Consider the following 17,367-nt stretch of genomic DNA (forward strand, 5'->3'; position numbering starts at 1 on the left):
TCAGGTCACTAAGTTCAGGGAAGTTTATTTCACCACCATAGGTGAAACAACACAGCACTGCCCTGTGTTTACTTTGTGTTGAACCCCAGACCCCAGCCTACACCAGGGCCGGAACTGGAGACATATCCTTTAGGGAGCAGCAGCCTAGACTGAAGCCAGGGCCAGCAGCTCCTCTGTCTATCTTCTTCAGTACCTATGGCTGACACACACATGGAGAGAGGTTGTAAGAAGGTGCTGTGTACACCAAATCCTTTCATGATGCCACCAAGCAGAGGGTAGGGGCTTAAGCTTTGACGACACCCTTGACCATAAGGGAATGGGTGGCAGAGAGTCTCAGAATTTAGAAATCCTGCCTTTGCCCAGCTGTGCACACTCACTGTGGACCTCTGAACAGCTGGCCTCTTTGGGTTTCAGTCTTCTCCCTGAGGAGGAGGGAGAAGGATGGGCAAGGATCTCTGGCAATATCGTACTTTCTGTGAGACCGGATACTGGGCATTCTGAAGCTATGGGAAACCATCATGGGGGGGAGCATGGAACCAGCATATGGTTGGATCCTGTCCCCTTCTCAAAGGTCAAGCCCCAGCCTTCCCAACAGTTCTCCTTGCCTCTCCAGTTCAAGTCTCAGGCTTCAGCTTCCTTATATGGCTGCTTGACTTTCAGCATAGATAGCAGGAAGAAAACTAAACATAAGCTACCCTGTGGGAGACCAGGAACAGGGTCTCCACCCTGTGGGCTTTCTGAGTCAGATGTGACAGGGGTTCTGGGATGGGGATTTTTAAAGCAAGCAAACTTCCTTCTCCAGTTCCCCTCCCGACTCTCTGGGAGGCCCCATGAGACCCTTCCAGCACAAACCTTCGCCACCAGGCTCGCTTCCAGGAGATAAGGGCTGCCCCTGCTTGTTCTCTTCCCTTCTAGATCTAAATTGCTCTTTCACAAAACAAAATTAAGCCTTATTTATATCAAACACTCTACAGCCTCATCCTTGTCTTAAAAGGGGGGGGGGGCAGCAGAAAAAGGTAAAGAAAAAGAACTCTCCAGGACCAGGCAGAGATCTGACAGCAGTGACTTTATTAAGTATCCCCCCCTCCAAATATAAACACAACCCAGTAAAAAACAAACCAAACCGTAAAACATCAGGCCTGGAGCCATAATAAAACAGAGACAGATGAGCAACATAAATACAGAGGTGGCCTAAATGGGAAGGACAGAGCCAAGTGGACTCATGTGGGGTGGGGACGGCCATAAATACTGAAGGACTCTAACCTGGGAGCCCTAGGGTGCCCTAAGGAGCTGGTGGGAAGCAAAGCTGGGGGCAGTGTCAGTAGCTAGATGGCTCTGGGGGACAGGTGCTGCTTGTCTTGGCCCTGGCTGCCACTTGGCCCCACACCCCAGCTGTGAGCGACTTTACTTGGGCCCCTGGGCTTCAGATTCCTCATCATCATCTTCATACATTTCACCCTCTTCCTCAGCTGTGGCATCCTGGTACTGCTGGTACTCAGATACCAGGTCATTCATGTTGCTCTCGGCCTCAGTGAACTCCATCTCATCCATGCCCTCACCCGTGTACCAGTGAAGGAAGGCCTTGCGCCGGAACATGGCTGTAAACTGCTCTGAGATGCGTTTGAACAGCTCCTGGATGGCCGTGCTGTTGCCAATGAAGGTGGATGACATCTTGAGCCCACGGGGTGGGATATCACACACTGCTACCTTGACGTTGTTGGGGATCCACTCCACGAAGTAGCTACTGTTCTTACTCTGGATTGCCAGCATCTGCTCATCCACCTCCTTCATGGACATGCGCCCACGGAAGACAGTGGCCACTGTCAGGTAACGGCCGTGGCGTGGGTCGCAGGCAGCCATCATATTCTTGGCATCGAACATCTGCTGGGTGAGCTCAGGTACCGTCAGGGCCCGGTATTGCTGGCTGCCCCGGGCTGTAAGTGGGGCAAAGCCAGGCATGAAGAAGTGCAAGCGGGGGAAGGGCACCATGTTGACAGCTAGCTTGCGGAGGTCAGCATTGAGTTGACCAGGGAATCGAAGGGAAGTAGTGACTCCACTCATGGTAGCAGAAACAAGGTGGTTGAGGTCCCCGTAGGTGGGTGTGGCCAACTTGAGGGTACGGAAGCAGATGTCATAGAGGGCCTCGTTGTCGATACAGTAGGTCTCATCCGTGTTCTCCACCAGCTGGTGGATGGACAGGGTGGCATTGTAGGGCTCCACCACAGTGTCCGACACTTTGGGTGAGGGCACCACGCTGAAGGTGTTCATGATGCGGTCAGGGTACTCCTCGCGCACCTTGCTGATGAGCAGGGTCCCCATGCCTGAGCCTGTGCCCCCACCCAGTGAGTGTGTCAGCTGGAAGCCCTGCAGACAGTCGCAGTTCTCACACTCCTTCCTCACCACATCCAGGACGGAGTCCACCAGCTCCGCGCCCTCGGTGTAGTGCCCTTTGGCCCAGTTGTTGCCGGCGCCACTCTGACCTGTAGAGACAGAAGAGGCAGGTGATAGGCAAGGTCCAGGGTCTGCAGTGCAGACCTCCAGGACCTGCCAAACACCCCAGAAGAAAGTCTCAAAAATGCACACTGTGCTAACGTGCCTTCTCATTCCACCCTGGGCATCACTGTTGAGTTGTGGGGATCTCAGCTGCAGAAGCTGTGAACAGGCTGTGAAGAATCTGGGAGAAGACCGGGGCCTTGCTATCTCTCAAGGACATCCCAGATGAATAGCTCAGCCTTCCCTCTCCAGCTCGCCTTTCCTCCTATTGCTCTGCTGAGATCTTAAAGGGAGATGAAGGCTTGCCTACTCTCCTCACCCCTCTAAGCCAAATACTCCTCTTTTCCAGAATAAAAAGAACCCCTGAGCATCTATGGCAGCTGAGGACTGGCTAAGAACTGGCACCCAGAGTCTAGTGCTAAGGTCTTTAGAAACAACAGTACATTTGTTTCTTTAGAGAAAGAGAATATGTGTGTGTGTGGTGCGTGTGCATGTGTGGGTGTGCCCATATGGGTGTGCACGTGCCATGGCACACGTATGGAAGTCAGAGGATGACTTAAAGGAGTCGGTTCTCTACCACCTGGGTCCCAGGGATTGAACTCAGATCATCAGATTTGACGGCAAGCCCCTTTACCTGCTGAGCCATTTCACTGGCTCATGGTGCTAGGGTCTTGAAAGCAGAAGTGAGATGAGACGGTCTTGTGTCTGGGTGAGCACTGAGGACCTGTCACTGGGCATAGGCTCAAGGACACCCTGACCTCCTGACACATGCTCATAAACTGGAATCTCCAGAGACCCTACTTTTGTCCCCACAACTCTAACAATTCCAAAAGCTTGTGTTTTATACCTCACTCTTTGTAAAATGATGAGAGGGATTATTTCCTATACAGAATCCTTTATCTGGACCGCCAATGCCATTTGTAAAATGGAAAATCATTTTCACCCTCCAGGGTCCCAGTGAAGAATAGTTGACTTCCTCCCCATTCAGACATCCTACCTCCATCTGTTGACCTGGGTTTGCCAGGCCCAGGCGTCTGTCATCAGAGCCTGGAGCGGGGGAACTCACCAAAGATAAAGTTGTCAGGCCTAAATAGGTGTCCAAAGGCCCCAGACCGCACACTATCCATGGTTCCAGGTTCCAGGTCCACCAGAATGGCTCTGGGCACATACTTGTGAGCTGAGAGGAGAGAAGATTCAGTATGTGAGCTAGAGTCAGGGCACTCTATCTACTTCCTCCTGAATCCCGCCCTCAGCCTGCCAGTCTCCCGCTCTCCCCCTAAGGGTTGGAACACATATCATAGGCATGGACCCATGGTAAGCTCTGGCCTGGCCATGGATGTAACGATTGACACCCAGGACAGGCAGGATCAAGCCTTGCCTGTCCCTGGATGACTCAAGGCCATCACCACCATTAAATACGTTTGCATCTTTATACTGTGAGTTTGGGTGCCTCATTTCCAGTCACACCTGCTAGCCTCTTGGTCAACGGATGCTAGGACTCTGTTTACCCAGGGGCCCTTCTTTTCAGGGTCAGGATGGATGTGGTGTGGTACTCACAGGAGGCCTCATTGTAGTACACGCTGATGCGCTCCAGCTGCAGGTCTGAGTCCCCCACGTAGTTGCCACTGGGGTCTATGCCATGCTCATCACTGATGACCTCCCAGAACTGTATGGGGACAGTAGAAAAGGTCACAAGCAGGCACTTGTGACCCTACTGATAGGCCTTTGCCCTCCCGAAGTCTTAAAGTCCTTGGTGCAAAAGTAGAACTTTGGGGCCTTACTAGACCCGACACAAGGCTTTGGAAAAGAATAAAAAATGCATACCTACTCTCTACATTATCTGGCTAATATTACCAGGCCCCAGGTGAATGAGGACTCAGCCTACACAGACAGGTTCTACCCAGCTCTACATCTGAAGGGAAATGCAGATATCTCCTGAGGTCATTTTTATTCTTTCTTTTCAGGAAAGGAACTGGAGGCACACAAAAGGTAGAAATCTGCCCAGAGCAGGTGGCAGAGCAGGACACAGGTCAGATCAGGTTCTCAGGCACTAATGTGACCCTCGGTGCCAGTGCAAGCCATGCACGCTGGTGGGTTCCACCGGTGCTGGTGTGTCATTGTCTTAGGCAGTGTGACCCACAGCTGGATCTGCAGAAGAGCCCTAGTAGTCTCCGACAGCAGAATGGCTTATCTGAGGTCACAAACCTTATCTAGGAGCCTGGCAACGCCCAGGGTCATCGGCTCACAAGCTGCTACACTCAAAGTAGCCAGCCCTTTGCACAAGAACACGATGCTCCTCACACACGGCCCCCATCACTTCAGCAGGGCGAGACAGCACAGAGCATGGTCTAAGATTCAGGGTCCACAGCCGCCCCACAAAGGCTTGCTGTGCTTTGGTGTCCTCCATACGGTGGGCTGGCTCCATGACAACAGGTTCTCGTGAGAACACAGTTAACTGCGTAGAGTATAGGAGCAGTGGTGGCAGATAACAACCACTGTTATGACGTCCTGGGGGCCAGGGACCGGAAGGCCTACACACAGGACTTCCTCAGGACACACAGACTACCGGGCCGGCAGCGGCCTCCTTGGCTGTGAGACCCTCCATCCTTGCCTATTTCTTACAGCTAGGAGGAGCAGGAGTGACTTGCAGATAAGTCAATGATATAAAGGCCGAGAGAAACAAAAGGCCTCTGCCTGGGAGTCATGTGGAGGAGAAGATTGCTCAATGTTGAAAGCAGGTTAGGAAACAGTCTGCATGTGCTTGTCTATATTTGGATGTCAGAGAGACTTCCTGGGGCCATGGCCTTGGGGCTTAGAGAAAGAGAATTTTCACTGTCTACCCTTTGGTGCTGTTGGATGGTTGTCATGTGCACCTCAGCTTGCTTTTATTTATTTATTTATTTATTTATTTATTTATTTATTTATTTATTTATTTATTTATTTATCTATCTATCTATTTATCTATCTATTTATTGTGTTAATTTTCTTTATTCATTCATTCATTCATTCATTCATTATTTATTTGGCTTTTTTTGAGACGGTTTCTCTGTGTAGCCCTGGCTGTCCTAGAACTCACTCTGTAGACCAGGCTGGCCTCGGACTCAAAGATCCACCTGCCTCTGCCTCCCCAGTGCTGGGTTTAAAGGTGTGCGCCACCACTGCCTGGTCTTTTATTTAAAAAAAAAAAAAAAAAGTGAGTTGAAAACATTCTTTAAAGTGGGCTGGTAACATGGCTCAGTTAAGAACACTTGTTGCTCTTGCGGAGGACCCAGGATTGGTTCCCGTCACTGACATGGCAGCTCACAATCATCCATAATTCCAGTGTCAGGGGACCCATCACTCATTCTGGCCTCTGCAGGCATTGTGCATACATGGTGCACAGACATACATACAGGCAAACACCCACACTCATAAAACATCTTTAACATTTAGTTTTATCTTATGTGCATTGGTATTTTGCCTGCATGTACATCTGTGGGAGGGTGTCAGGTCTCTTGGAACTGGAGTCACAGACGGTAGTGAGGCACCACGTGGGTGTTAGGAATCGAACCCAGGTCCTCTGGAAGAGCAGCCAGTCAACCACTGGGCCATCTCTCCATCCCATAAACATTTTAATCTTTCAAAAAAAATTCTCTAAGAGCCAAAAAACAGTCCAAACAGAATCATGACTATAGGCCATACAGGGGTCTGACAACTTATTCTGAGGGGCCCATCTCGGAGGTCATCTCTCATCAGAGGGGCCTGGATTTCTTCCTCTCTTTTATGGATTTTTAAATTTTATTTTATTTTCAATTGTGTGTGTGTGTGTGTGTGTGTGTGTGTGTGTGTGTGTGTGTCTGAGTATAACTGTGAGTATGTGCATGTGAGGGCAGATGTCCATAGAGACCAGAAGCATCAGATGCTCCTGGAGCCAAAGTTACAAGCAATTGTGAGCCACCTAATGTGGGTGCTGAGAGCAGAACACACTAACTACTGAGACATCACTCCAGTCCCTCTTTTGTGTATTTTTGCCACTGCTAATTTTTTGTTTTTGGTTTTTGTTTTTGTTTTTTGTTTTTTTTTTTTCCAGACAGGGTTTCTCTGTGTAGTTTTGGTGCCTTTCCTGGAACTCACTCTGTAGACCAGGCTGGCCTCGAACTCACAGAGATCCGCCTGGCTCTGTCTCCCGAGTGCTGGGATGAAAGGCGTGCACCACCACCGCCTGGCCACTGCTAATTTTATTCTTTTCTGTACTAAGTGTGTTTTGCTTTTTAAAAATTTAAATTTATTTATTTATTTATTTAAACTAGAGACAGTGTCTCATGTATCCCAGGCTGGCCTTGAACTTACTATGTATTGAGAATGACTTTGAACTTCTGATCTACCTCCTGAGTACTGACAACACAGGCATATATCACCACATCCAGTTTCTGAAGTGTTGGGGATCAAACACAGGGCTTTGCATTTGCTAGTAAGCACTCAACTGAGCTGCATCCCCAGCCCCAGCATATGTTAATTTTTAATTGGGAAAACAAAAACACAGACATGTCAGAGGCAATGGGGCTTGATCTTGAAGCTTTGCCCATGGGACCAAGTCAGAGGACTCTCTATTCAGCTGCTATTCGGTGAGCCAAGGGCTCAGCACACATAGTCCTCGGTACCTAACTTGTAGCTCCAGAGATTCCATATCCACCGACTCCTGCAAAAGTGGAAGAGCTTAATGCTGTGTGAGAGATTCAGTCACTGTTCTCTCCATGAGTCTACAAAGGTCTTGAGAAGCAGGCCTCCCAGAGACAAGGATCTGTCTCACTTTAAAATGACAATCATGCTCATGAAAGAGTCCAACAGACATGAGCTTTATTTGCTAAAAAGTCTAGGGGCTATTTAAAGTTTGAAAGTCTGGAGTTGGGATACTCAGTTAGTAGAGTACTTGCCTGATGTGTACAGAATCATTCAGTGCCTTTGGAAGGTAGAGGCAGAAGAGCCAGAAGTTCAAAGTCATCCTCATACACACAGGAAATTTGAGGCCAGCCTGGGATAAATGAGACCCTGTCTCCAAAAGTGAAAGTTTTGAAGTCAGGCTGGAGAGCTGGCTCAGTGGTTAAGTCCCCACCAGAGGACCTGAGTTCAGATCTCAGCACCCACATCAGGTGGCTCACAAACACCTGTAACTCCAAAGAATCAAACAACATGGCCCCCTCAGTCTCTGAGGGCACACATATGAATAAAATATATCTTTATAAAGCATAAATCACATATACAAGGTAAATGAAATGGACAAGAATATAGAAAAAAATGTAATCCAGGGAACATGTCCATGCTGGGAGGGACTTTCCCTTGTCTGTCCTGCTAGTGTGTGTGTGTGTGTGTGTGTGTGTGTGTGTGTGTGTGTGTGTGTGTGAAACTAAACAGGGGAGGTGATAAGGCATGTTACATAAACTGGATATGATGTCACACACCTATAATCCATGATTCAGAGGCCTCAGGCAGGAGTAATGCTGTGAGTTCAAGGCCAGCCTAGATAACACAGTAGGGCATGGCTGGAAAGAACTTTTTTTTTTCCTTTTTGCTTTTTCAAGACAAGGTTTCTCTGTGTAGCCCTGGCTGTCCTAGAACTCGCTCTGTAGAGCAGGCTGGCCTCGAACTCACAAAGATCCACCTGCTTCTGCCTCCCAAGTGCTGGGATTAAGGATGTGTGCCACTGACCCAGCTGTACTAATTTTTTTTTTTTTTTTTTTTTTTTGGTTTTTCGAGACAGGGTTTCTCTGTGTAGCTTTGCGCTTTTCCTGGAACTCACTTGGTAGCCCAGGCTGGCCTCGAACTCACGGAGATCCACCTGGCTCTGCCTCCCGAGTGCTGGGATTAAAGGCGTGCGCCACCACCGCCCGGCCTAATTTTTAATTTAAAAAGAAATGGGGCTGGAAACATGGCTGTTCTTTTTTTTTTTTTTTAAGATTTACTTATTTATTATGTATACAGTGTTCTATTTGCATGTATGCCCGCAGGCCAGAAGAGGGCACCAGATCTCATTACAGATGGTTGTGAGCCACCTCTGTGGTTGCTGGGAATTGAACCTGGATCTTCTGGAAGAGCAGCCAGTGCTCTTAACCATTGAGCCATCTCTCCAGCCTAATATGGCTGTTCTTATAGAAGTTCCACAGGACTACACAAAAGAACCCTGTCTCAAAAAAAAAAAAAAAAAAAAAGACTCAGGTTCAGCTCCAAGCACCACCCACATGGCAGCTCCCAAGTGTCTGCACCTCCAGTTTCAGAAGTCTAATGCCATCTTCTGACTTCTCTTTGCACCAAGCATGTATACACACATACATTTTAAATTAAAAATATGTGTTTTTTATTTTGTTATTATTTTGTTTTAGTGTTCTTTTTATTTTGTTATTATTTTGTTTTAGAAACAAAGTCTTTCTGGGAGGTGGTGGCGGCGCACGCCTTTAATCCCAACACTCGGGAGGCAGAAACAGGAGGATCTCTGAGTTCAAGGCCAGCCTAGTCTAGAGAGTAAGTACCAGGTCAGCCAGGGCTACACAGGGAAATGTTGTCTTAGAAAAACAGACACAAAACTGAAACAAGGTTCTTGATTGTCACCCAAGCTGAAGCATTCTTAATAATCCTCCTGCCTCAGCTCTCCAGTCGCTGGTACGATGAGTGTGCGGCAACATGCTCAGTTCTCTGCAGCATTTCAGCCTTCGTTTTGTTCACTCTGCTGCAGATCAAACTTAACGGCCTCTCACATGCTAAAGAAAGAAGCGCTCACCACTGAGCCACATCTGCCTGTGTTTCAATTTTCCCATGAAAAAAATATATCAACAACTGCTTTTGTAAGTTAAAAGTAATAAAATGCAATTCAAAATAAAATATTCCCCACTGCAATGATAAAGAGCTGTAAACCCAGTACTTAGAAGGCTGAGGCTGGAAGATCGTGAGTTCAAGACCAGTCTGGGTTACATATTGGGAGGCTAACATAAAGTAACACAAATAAAATAAAAGAAAACCTTATAAGGAAATATTACTACATAGAATATTTAATAAACAAATGAACAGAATTATTCAAATTAAATGAATAGAATTATTTAAATTAAGCATCACTACAGAAAAGAAAATCCCGTCTGTTGTGAACCCAATCTAAACTCATCCTGATTCAGCCTGTCTTAGACCTGAGGTTCCAGCCCACAAACCACGGTGCTGCTGTCCGAGGTGCTGACCCTCTTGGGGCGCAGGCCTCTGACAGCAGCTGGGGCGTGGAACATGAGTGCAAGCAGAGTTGGGATGCATTGCTCCCAGAGAGGTCCGAGAGCCCCCAAAGATGTTCAGTTCCCCTAGAACCCCGAGGACCCTCCTCACCAGGCCCATTGGCTCTCAGGTGAGTCATACTTTCCACAGGCTCCTGCTTGGGTGGGGTGGTTTTCAGGCAGCTGGTGGAGCACAGACAAGAAGTGTAGACAAAGGCACCATAAAGACATTTTCTAGGGGCCCCCTTTATAAGAGAATGAATCTAGGATCTCAGTCCCGGGCAAAGGGAACAATAAGAGGGGCCCAGTCACATCTGCTCCTGTTGGTGGGGGCACATGTCACCACCCACCTTGACACATCTGCACACACCTATACTAAAATTCCTGCCTCGCTCAAATCCATGGTGTGATCCGAGGCAAGTGACTCAGCTTCTAGAACCTTCATCTGTCTCAGCCTTAAGGGAGGGTGATACCCACACCACACACCAAAAGGTGTAATAATGCTCCAGACCCAGTGCTTAACTCACAGGAGGTGATAACCTTATGCATTGCTAATGCACCCCTTCTGCTGCTTCCAAGCATGTCCTCCTGGCCTCACACTTCTCTTCCTGTCTCCACTCCACCCACACCTCCTCCCAGTCACCTCTCTAAAGCCCGTGGCCCTGTGTGCAGAGACAGGCACCACCCAAGGACCAATAAGCACAAAGGCAGCCCCCTGTGTCCATGCCCTCAGTTGCTGCAGGTGGCAGGGAGAAACTTTCCCCACTGTGGCTCACACCAGGGACCCTAAAGCCAGCTACAAAAATAGGAAGTAAATCCAGCCCAGGAAGTTCATATCGCCTGGGGCAGATGCTGAGCAGGTAAATCCCCACAGGGCCTGGCCCTTCAGTCTGGTCTCGGGGAGATCTTCTAGGGCAGAGGGCTAGATGGTAACTGCTAAAATGCCTTGTGCTGATTATTGTGAAGGAAAACAATGGGAAAGGAAGACACCCCTCCCCAGATAATTTACCCATTATTTGCATTGTTAAAAAAGGATCAGGTATTCAGATTTTAAACACATTAATTTAAAAAAACAAAAAACACACGAAACATGAAAAAACCCAAAAGAATAAAAAGGGGGGAAATCTAAGGGCCATAGTGCCTCAGCTGAGTCCAGCACTCAGGCCTCTTCTATAGCTCACGCTCCTTGGACAGACAGACAGACGGATGGAAGCTGGGTATGGACCTGACTTCTAGGCCCTTGCTAAACAGGAGCCTTTGATGGAGCACAGTACATCACCAGTTCCTGCACAAGAGGGTCACCAAACGGGCCTTAGGACCTTCCCTCCCCCACTCACCCCTGGCCTTTCCAGGAGCAGATGTTCAGGGAAGCCTGGCACCTGTGACCACATTAATGAGCCCTCACCCTCCCTTCAGGCCAGGGCAGCTGTCAGTGATTACCCCAGGAGTCCTGATTTGATCGGAGGCTCCTGCCCTAGGCTTCCCCTGTATGCCCCCCTCCCCAAGTTCCCCTCTAGAATAGGAACAGCTGTCTCCTCTGTGATTAGGGAGCCTCCCTGGTGCTGCTTCCCTCCCCCCTAACTAGAGGAACCTCCACCCTAGAGCCAAACTTGCAATTTACATGTCAGCCACGTGACTGCCCCAGCCCATGGTAATTAGCTTTTTGTTCCTGCCTGGTTTCTATGGCAACAGCCTCCAGAGGTAATCTTTGCTTCGTCCCCTCCCTTCCAGGACCTGTCTACCCCACCTCCTCCTTTGGGAACTAGCTATCCACCATCCCTGAGCCATGTCCAGCATCCATCTGGACAAAGCTCCGTCTCAGATATGGAGCTCAAACAATAGTCCAGAAGGGAGACGAGGGAGGTAGCTGACCCCACCCACCCAGACCCAACCCAACCCAGGTCGGGCTTCCGCGCCGATCAAGTGATTCTGTCTTCCACTTGCTGTGTGACCTTGAGTAAGGAATAGCCTCCTAGGACTTGGAAACAGGACAGCTACCTCCCTGATCACAGTAGGGATGCAGAGTTACCGCACCAACAGCCCTTTTGTGTCTCAGCTTCCACACTGGAGGTGGGCTGACAGTAACAGGGGAAATAGAGGCCATCCTTGCAGTCCGCTTTGTTCTGTGCTCAATCCCGACTGCCGAGGCCCTGGGAGGGCACAGTTAGAGACCGGAGATTTGCACAGACAGGGAGAGTCCAGTTCTGGACCAAGGTCATCGGAGTCCAGGCCCAACCCCTCCAACAAAGGAACAGGGTGGGGCAAGGAAGCTGAGGGTGATCTGAGCAAGGCTGAGGAGGTGAGGACGGCCTTGCTTCTTGAAGACAGTCCAGTTCTCCAGTAGGGGTTCGGGCATGTACAGTCATTATGGCTTTAGGGGAGAGCCCCACCCAAAGTTGCCCGACACACCCATCTTACTCAAGGCTTAAGTGGCAGTCTCCAAGAAGGCCACGCCCAGTCGGCGCCCCCAACCATATCCTCTGTACCTGCTGGAACCACAGTGTGTGGGGGTGAGCAGAATGGATGTAAGTGAGAGTCAGAAAGGTCGCCCCTAGCTGTCTGCAGCAACCTGGGCGCGGAGCAGAGTGACGCCAGTGAGGGGAGCTGACTGGGGATTCTGGGGTCCCAGAGCCGGGCAAGGGGCTGGGCTCTACCCTTTGTTCCGCCGGCGGCTCCCAGAACAGCCTCTCTCTCCCCCTCCCCCTCTCCGGGGCTGACGCTCATGGGGACGCAGGACGCCGGACGGCTCAGCCTCACCTTGGCCCCTATCTGGTTGCCGCACTGGCCGGCCTGGATGTGCACGATCTCCCTCATGCTGACTTCAAACGGCTCGAGTTGAGAAGCAGGCGGACAGCGGGCTGCGGAGGATCGGTGGCCTCCGCCGCGCCCTCTTATAAGAGGCAGCCCCGCCCTCGCTAGCTGATGTCAGCGCTGCGGACCAATGCTGGGGCGCTGCTGCAGAATGCGGCAGGCTCTGCAGCATCAGCACCACGGATGAGATCCGCCCGCACAATGCGGAGCATGTCTGGCCGCGCCTTCGGAGGAGGGGCCGCCGGAGGGCCTTCGGCTCTGGGGACAATAGAGCCCAGGCCCCTCAGTGCCCCACCCCAGTAGCTGCCCTCCCCATTTCGTCCCTGCCCCAACCCCACCCTGCAGCTTTGTAAAGAGGGTCTTTCTTACTCTCATGTGCTTAAGAATCAAGACCCATATTTTCTGAGTTTGCTGGGTACCTTGGGGTGGGCGAGGCTGGGAAAGCTGGAGCCTCCCTGATACTTCTGTGCAGACCTGGGAATGAATGTCAGAAGGGTAGTGGATTATAGCTCCAACTCTGAGGTCACTGTTTTCTGGAGGAGAGAGGGCTAGCAGCCCAATGCTCCCCAAAGGGCTGGCGTGAGGGTGCAGATGTACCTGGGATGCGGGGATGCACAGTGCCTGGCAAGCAACCCTGCTTCGTGAATATCTGCGTGGAAAATTCACATAAGGACATACAAGCCAGTCAGTGGAGGACGTTGAGCAGTGTTTTCTGTCTGAACCATCCCTGATGTCGTTGGTACCCTCCCTTTCACTTTTGGTACAAGTGAGGGTGAAGAGGGGGTAATGGAGTAAGCTGGAGCTACCTAGGTAAGGAGACTGTGTGTGGAGGGGGCCCAACGGGAGGAAGAGTCAAATGGTCACAAGAGGACATGCAACGTGTTCACATACAGCACTGATTTAATATTCATCTAGGGTCAGTGACACCTTATGAGGACTTTTTGATATTTCGATGACAGAAATTCTTCTGGAAGAGTCTGAGACAGTACTACCACACATGGATGGTCCACAAACATTCATTTCACAAGAGCAGCGAGAAACAATCTGTCAGTGCCTTTGTCCAGTTTTCACAGGCGTGTGCTGGGTAGAGTGGCTGTGCGTACAACTCTTCTCCGAGGACAAGCTTCTGAGCTAGCGGAGTTTAGAAATGGGTCTTTTGTTCTCAGGAGATGCCCCTCCCCCACAACGTGTCCATGATGTGGCTTTCTGTAGCTGGTTTCCAGCTGGCCTGGTTCAAGAAGTCCTGGGTGAGCATCTGGCTCTGTCTCCTTGTCTGGACAGGGAAGCTGCTTGGAAATATCCAGAGGCCTGGGCTGCCTCTTTGTCAGGTGACATCAGGCCAGGCCAGCTCCCCGTGTCCCCAGAGAGCTATGAAGCCAGGATAAAGGCTGACTCATGGTCCTCTCTTCCAGCAAAGGCTGGCCCTGCCGGGAACCAGCTTCCAACCTCAGTCCAACAGGGCTGGAGCTGACAGTGTGGCTAGGGTCTGGCCTGATGCTACTCCCTGTCTCAGAGGTGGTTGAGGGCGCATTAGCCCAGACTGAGGCCACCCCAGGGAGGACAGTGAGGTGCTCAGCATCCGTGGGGGACCCAAGATAGACTCTGCAGTAGGAATTCCAGGTTGTAGCAGGAGAAGGGCTTGGGGGTCTGCCATTCCACAGCAGCAAGACTCTAGTTCACCCCATGTGCCACTCCCGGGACTCAGATACCCTTGAACTCCTAGGCACCCTCCTTTATTCTGAGAGGCCTAATCTAAATACTTCCCAAGGCTGGCAGAGCACTGGCACCACCACCCTCTCCCAGAAGGGCAGTGTTGAGTAGAAATAGATCCCAACCCCTGGCCTATCCTATGCTATAGGCTCCTCACGGCAACTCAGAGTAGGATGATAGCACTTTGTGCCATGGCTGAAGGTGCTACAGGAATGGGGCCAGGAAAGGGGTAGGCTCTGGCCAAGGTTACAGATGGGTCATATCAGGGGCTGAGACTCTGTGGTCCTGCTGCGGTTGATCTGGAAGGAGCCTGAACTGCCTTGTCACCATAGAGGTAAGTGGAGGATTTGAACCTGCAGCCCCTTGATCTGCTCTAGTTTGTAGTACTATAGAGGAAGCTAAGAGGGCCTGATTAGGATACTTGCTGCGTTTTGAACTGTGGATTCCTAATTCAGGCAGGCAGCTGTGGCTTGGAGACTCCTTTCCTCCTATCCTGACTGCTGTTCCTACCCTTTTCCTACTCAAACTTCAAGCAACTTCTGGGCAGAGCTAGGGAAGATAATGATGAGGCTCTATCTGAGCATTTCAACCGATTTCTGGCTCAGAGCCACAGGCTGTGGTCACTAATAGGCCAACAGCCTCTACCAAGGGCAGAGGAGGCACTTGTTGGAGTAGCCTGCTGGGGGTGAGCAGTTGGGTCCCCACCTCTTGGGATTCCCATGAGCCACACAACTGGTCTTTAGGTCAGCCCCACTCCCCCAGTGCAAATGGGTAGATCCCTTGTGCAAGATGCACGTTCTGCAATTCTGGTCCCTTTATTGAGGAAGGGCCTCACTTGTTTAAGCAGCCTGCTGCATGGCTATGGCTGGATTTTCCTGGTCACAAATTCCCCCTTCAGAAGCCCTCACCAGGAGTAAGCATGCCTTTATGGCTCTTGTCATTCTTTTAATTCAGAAACTTCCTGTCCAACCCAGCAGTAGAGGGCCCAGCCTGAGTGCGCTGAAGAACTGGGTGGGGATTGCCTAGTCAGTGGGTAGAGGTGAAGCTCTCGGGAGGCAGGGACTATCTCTTCAGGAGCCTGTGGGCTGACCCTTGCCTAGAGCTAGAATCCCTATCCCCTGCTTCTTCCATTTCCCGCAGCTACCCCGGATGACCCCCTGCAGTCACACTGACCCCTTTTCCTGGTCCCAGGCAGTTTGTGTTTCTATTTTAAAGTTCATCTAGTCCACCCTTGGACAAATGGAGGTCAGGAAGGGACGACAGTACCTGTGGTCTCACAGGATGCAGGCCACTGGATATCATTGTCACCCTCTGCCCAGCACCCTGGCCTGAGACCAAAAGCCACCTCCCTGCTCACCAGGAGCACAGCAGCACCTCCCTGAGTGTCATGCGGAGCTCCTGGCTCCGAAAAGCATAGATGAGGGGGTCGACGATGGAGCTGAAGATGATGAGAATGAGGTAGAGGTTGAAGTTCTTAAAGATGCAGCTGCAGGTGGGGTGCTGAGGGCAGAGGACGATGAGTGTGAGATGCAGGAAGAAGGGGCCCCAGCACAGGAAGAAAATTCCCAGAAGGATAGTAAGGGTGGCGGCGCCCTTAAGGCAGAAGCCTTGGCAGGTGGAGCCCTGCCTCTTGTGGAGCTGGGCAATCCCCTGAGCATGCTGGCATGCTCGAGTGAGCATGTGGACATACAGAACTGCCATGAGTGCCAGCATGGCTAGAAAGAAAGTGACGAGGCAGATTAGGACGGCTGTGTGATTGTAGTAGGTGATAAAGAGGGTGCTGAAGAAGATGCTGGCCACCCAGATGCCCACGATGGCCCGGCGTGCCCGGGGCAGTGTCACAATGCTGTGATAACGTAGTGCATAGAAGATGGAGATGTAGCGGTCTATGGCAATGACACCAAGGAAGCAAAGACTGGACACCATGGAGCCACAGATGAGCACGTCAATGACATTGTCCAGCTGTTGCACCAAAGCAGCCCGGGTCACCAGGGCCCCTGCCTCCAGCAGCAGGATGATAGTAGTCTCTAGCACCAAGCTTATACTCACCATCAGGTCAGACAGGGCCAGACAGCAGATGAAGCAATACATGGGCGAGTGCAGGTTGCGGTTTTTGGTGATGGCTATCACGACCAGCACATTCTCCACCAGACTCACCAGCCCCAGGCTGAGGAAGAGGCCATCCGGGATAGACACCTGAAGGCACCAAGGCCCTGTCTGGTTTGTGGCCAGTCCAAGGTGAGGGGTGGCTGTGGAGGTGGAGTTGAGAGAACCCAGAAGCCTCTTCTGAGGCCCCCGAGTGGGCATAGTCTTGTCCAGGAAGCAGGGAGCAGTCAGTGGAGGAGGCTTCAGCTCTAGGTGGTATCAGCCTCCCAGCGTCCTACTCAGCTCATGTTATGATGAGGGGTTTCCGACGTCCCTCACACTGCCTCTTTCCATCTGGGCACTCTCCGATTTTCCTTCACACTTGCCCTCTTTCTGCCTAGGCATGGCACAGGCAAAGTCTAGACACTTCTTGGCTAGGATCCTGCGCTCTGCTCATGGAGTCCCACTGAGGAGCCCAGCCTTCTGCTGCTCTCGCTGCCTCTTCCCAGCAAGTGCCTCAGACACATTTCTAAGCTCGGCACCTCCCGACTTCTGGGTCCCCTGCTTCCCCAAGCCAGGGTAGGCTGAGGTCGGGGAAAGAATGGAGCCTTTCTCTGAATCTTTTAACTCCGTTCCCAGAGGCCCTCCTCCTGAGGGTGGCCACATGATGGGCATGTGCCCCAGCACTCTGGACTGCCTCTAGGGGGCATAGGCAGCACTGAGAAACTGGAAAACCTAGCTCCAGACTCCAACATAGGGTACTGCCTATCCCTTTGTGTTCAGAGCCCTGTAGACTTGCCAAATCCCTTTCAGGCATCCTGGCTCCCTAGGACCTGCCCAGTGTAGCCCTACCGAAGTCTCCAAACTATCTCCAAGTCCCTTTCTTGAGTTGTCCCCCACCTCCTCCCTCTCCCATGCTGCTCTGCTTCGGGCAGTCACAGGTTGGGAACGAGGCACCTCATCTCCCACCCTCACCACCACTCTCCATTGGAAGCATGCCAAGGGCAGTGACATTTTTATTTGAAGCTGAGGGTGTGTACAC

At 51.0% G+C, this 17,367-nt stretch overlaps 1 protein-coding gene across 1 annotated transcript; it reads right to left on the reverse strand.

The window, feature by feature from the left end:
* Window positions 1-1,106: 1,106 nt before the first annotated feature.
* On the reverse strand, window positions 1,107-16,547 carry LOC131911084 (tubulin beta-3 chain). Its single transcript, XM_059263046.1, has 7 exons — window positions 15,598-16,547; window positions 12,950-13,004; window positions 12,731-12,788; window positions 12,477-12,577; window positions 4,051-4,159; window positions 3,560-3,670; window positions 1,107-2,480 (listed from the first exon to the last, which is right to left on the reverse strand). The coding sequence occupies exons 1-7, from the start codon at window positions 16,545-16,547 to the stop codon at window positions 1,405-1,407; spliced, it is 2,460 nt and encodes an 819-aa protein (XP_059119029.1). The 3' UTR covers window positions 1,107-1,404.
* Between the last annotated feature and the right edge of the window lie 820 nt (window positions 16,548-17,367).

The sequence above is a fragment of the Peromyscus eremicus genome, chromosome 5 (genome assembly GCF_949786415.1).
Source record: "Peromyscus eremicus chromosome 5, PerEre_H2_v1, whole genome shotgun sequence".
Classification (NCBI taxonomy): Eukaryota; Metazoa; Chordata; class Mammalia; order Rodentia; family Cricetidae; genus Peromyscus; species Peromyscus eremicus.